Source organism: Lissotriton helveticus (assembly GCF_964261635.1).
Source record: "Lissotriton helveticus chromosome 1_1 unlocalized genomic scaffold, aLisHel1.1 SUPER_1_unloc_18, whole genome shotgun sequence".
In the NCBI taxonomy this organism is placed as follows: Eukaryota; Metazoa; Chordata; class Amphibia; order Caudata; family Salamandridae; genus Lissotriton; species Lissotriton helveticus.
This window is the reverse complement of record NW_027611657.1, coordinates 408,037-411,622: the sequence shown is the minus strand read 5'-3', so window position 1 is coordinate 411,622 and position 3,586 is coordinate 408,037. Positions and strand designations below refer to the sequence as shown.

General features: G+C 38.9%; 1 protein-coding gene across 1 annotated transcript; it reads right to left on the bottom strand.

Annotated features, from left to right (window-relative positions):
* Nucleotides 1-401: 401 nt before the first annotated feature.
* On the bottom strand, nucleotides 402-3,242 carry LOC144805679 (uncharacterized). The gene is given in 2 exon segments (XM_078672187.1): nucleotides 402-779; nucleotides 781-3,242. Coding segments are annotated over 2 exon segments (2,022 nt in total). The 5' UTR covers nucleotides 2,526-3,242; the 3' UTR covers nucleotides 402-502.
* Between the last annotated feature and the right edge of the window lie 344 nt (nucleotides 3,243-3,586).

Genomic DNA, 3,586 nt, shown 5'->3' with positions numbered 1-3,586 from the left:
CTACAAAACCCAGCATACATTGGTATATAGTATTTTTTCTATGTTTAACACTGAGATGAGGTGAAAGCATCACGCCCAAAATGTATAAAAATAAAAAGCGGACCATTTGTTTGTTACATTGAGAAAGAATACGGAGGTATTCGAAACGTGTCTGGCTATAATTGGATAATAAAGACCTGCTGATCCACAAAAATTGGAGTCTGTAATCCGTTCCTTTGGTTTTGTCCCGGCTGGGCTCTGCAGAAGGGAAACGGAGATATTTATATATATATATATATATATATATATATATATATATATATATATATATATATATATATACACACACACGAAAACTCCTCCACGCCACTTCCAATCCACACGGACCAGCGAGGCGTTCACACAGGAGACGGACCACAGGATCAGTTACAGGTTTTCTTTATTTTGGCAGATACAGCTGGAAAAAGTGCATTACGCGTTTCGGGCTACGAAAGCCCTTGCTCACATGTGTATATATCCATTGTCACATTCCTTGCACTTGAATGGTTTTTACAGTGTGTATTCGTTGATATTTTCTTAATGTTAATGATTCACTAAAGCTACTTTTACATTCATGGCAATGATATGGTTTTTCCCTAGTGTGTGTCCTTTGATGCTGTTTTAGTTGTGATAATCGACTAAACCTCTTCAAACATTCTCTGCAATTATATGGTTTTTCTCCTGTGTGTGTTCTTTGATGGTGATTTCGGTCTGATAATCGACTAAAGCTCTTCATACATTCACTGCACTTGAATGTTTTTTCCTGTGTGTGTTCGCGGATGAATCCTTAATGTTGAAGATTCACTAAAACTACTTTCAGATTCACTGCACTGGCATGGTTTTTCTCCAGTGTGAGTTCTCTGGTGCCGTTTTAGGCTTGATAAATATATAAAGCTCTTCCTACATCCATTGCACTTGAATGGGTTTTCCCCAGTGTGTGTATTCTGATGCTGTTTTAGGTCTGACAATCGAATAAACCTCTTCTCACATTCACTGCACTTGAATGGTTTTTCTCCTGTGTGTGTTCTCTGATGCTGTTTTAGGTGTGATGATTGACTAAAGCTCTTCAAACATTCACTGCACTTAAATGGTTTTTCCCCTGTGTGTGTTCGCTGATGATTCCTTAATGTTGACAAATCACTAAAACTACTTTCACATTCACTGCACTTGAATGGTTTTTCCCCTGTGTGTGTTCGCTGATGAATCCTTAATGTTGATGAATTACTAAAACTTCTTTCACATTCACTGCACTGGAATGGTTTTTCCCCTGTGTGTGTTCTCGGATGAATCCTTAATGTTGATGAATTACTAAAACTTCTTTCACATTCACTGCACTGGAATGTTTTTTCCCCTGTGTGTGTTCGCTGATGCTGTTTTAGGTGTGATAATTGATTAAACCTCTTCACACATTCAGTGCAGTTATATGGTTTTTCTCCTGTGTGTGTTCTCAGATGGTATTTTAGGTCTGATAATCGACTAAAGCTCTTCAAACATTCACTGCACTTGAATGGTTTGTCCCCTGTGTGTGTTTGCTGATGAATCCTTAATGTTGAAGATTCACTAAAACTTCTTCCACACTCACTGCACTGGAATGGTTTTTCCCCTGTGTGTGTTCGCAGATGTTGCCTTAATGCTGATGAATCACTAAAACTTCTTCCACACTCACTGCACTGGAATGGTTTTTCCCCTGTGTGTCTTCGCAGATGTTTCCTTAATGTTGATGAAACACTAAAACATCTTCCACATTCACTGCACTGGAATGGTTTTTCCCCAGTGTGTGTTCTCCGATGCTGTTTTAGGTCTGATAATTGAATAAACCTCTTCTCACATTCACTGCACTGGTATGGTTTTTCCCCAGTGTGTGTTCTCTGATGCTGTTTTAGGTCTGATAATTGAATAAACCTCTTCTCACATTCACTGCACTGGAATGGTTTTTCCCCTGTGTGTGTTCGCAGATGTCTCCTTAATGATGATGAATCACTAAAACTTCTTCCACATTCACTGCACTGGAATGGTTTTTCCCCAGTGTGTATTCGCTGATGCTGTTTTAGGTGTGATAATTGATTAAACCTCTTCTCACATTCACTGCACTGGAATGGTTTTCCCCCTGTGTGTGTTCGCAGATGTCTCCTTAATGCTGATGAATCACTAAAACTTCTTCCACATTCACTGCACTGGAATGGTTTTTCCCCAGTGTGTATTCGCTGATGCTGTTTTAGGTGTGATAATTGATTAAACCTCTTCATACATTCAGTGCAATGATATGGTTTTTCCCCTGGGTGTGTTCGTTGATGTCTTTTTAGGCCTGATAACTGAATAAAGCTCTTTACACATTCAGTGCATTTGAATAGTTTTTTCCCTGTGTGTGCTTGCTGATGGGGTTTTAATATTGATGACAAACTAAAGCTCTCACTGCATGTGTCTGAGACTTCTCTCTTGGTTAGCGTCTCTTGCTCTGGTATATACTTGTTTACATCAATTGACTGTACATCCTGAAGGGCCAACATGACTGATAAAGCACTTGTGTTATTCTTGCATTCCCTGTATGAGTCGTATTTTGCACGTTTGTTTTCTGATTAAAGAATAAAGTGCAATGGTCACCAACTACTTTCCAATCACATAACGTGTGTAATGCTTCTTCGAGGCGATTGTGTCTTTAGACTGGATAATGGTTCTGCATGCTTGCGGGTAAAGATTCATTGTCCTTCTGGCCGGTGCACAGTGGAACAGTGCTCTGTATTTTAGACAGCTGAACCCCTATTTCCTTTAACCGTCACTTGTCAGACTCCACTCCGTTGCGCTTTTCAATGGTTGCTGTGGATTGGTCGGAAACAGTTTGCAATACACCTCTAGCACTGAATGGTGGCCTGGTATTATTTAAGGCAGCAAAGCACTGCTGTAACCACCTCATACCAACCTCATGATCAAAGCTGTTATTGGACATGTTTACACAAGAGGAGGTTTATCAGTGTTGTCTTAATTTTCTAGAGGTTATTTCTTTGTTTTGAGGCATGGAGGTGCACAGCTGAGACTCGTGGAATCACTGAATTTCTCGTGTCCCTTGTCTCTTCTTTCAGGATGTCTCAGTTTATGTTCGGGTTCGGCTGTCTCTGATGGCACTTATGTTTTCCTGAATACTGGAACTCAATATTTCGGACTTTGTCTTTGCAGATTTACAGTGTTATCTTCCTCATTTTGAAACATTTCGTACAATCAAAGATTGTTTTCTGTTGGATGTAAAGAGATTTAAAATTACTTAAAGGGAAACATAACAGAATGTGCATACACAATTTTTAATTGATTGTATAAATATCTCTTGATTACCATTTCTGAAACTTATGAAGGCATATTTAACCATACACAGAAATTTACATAAAAGTTGCTTTGACTTTCACATCTTACTTATTTCAGCAAAGGTGTTCATGAGTAAGTTAGTAAAAAAAAAAGGGCGCTCGCATAGCACTCATACACTAGTTACAGCTTTAGGTAGATACATATGGTCAAGGTTTTGTTAAAACAAGAACAGCTCTTTGAGTAAGAGATGTTAGATGGATCAGGAAGACTTGAG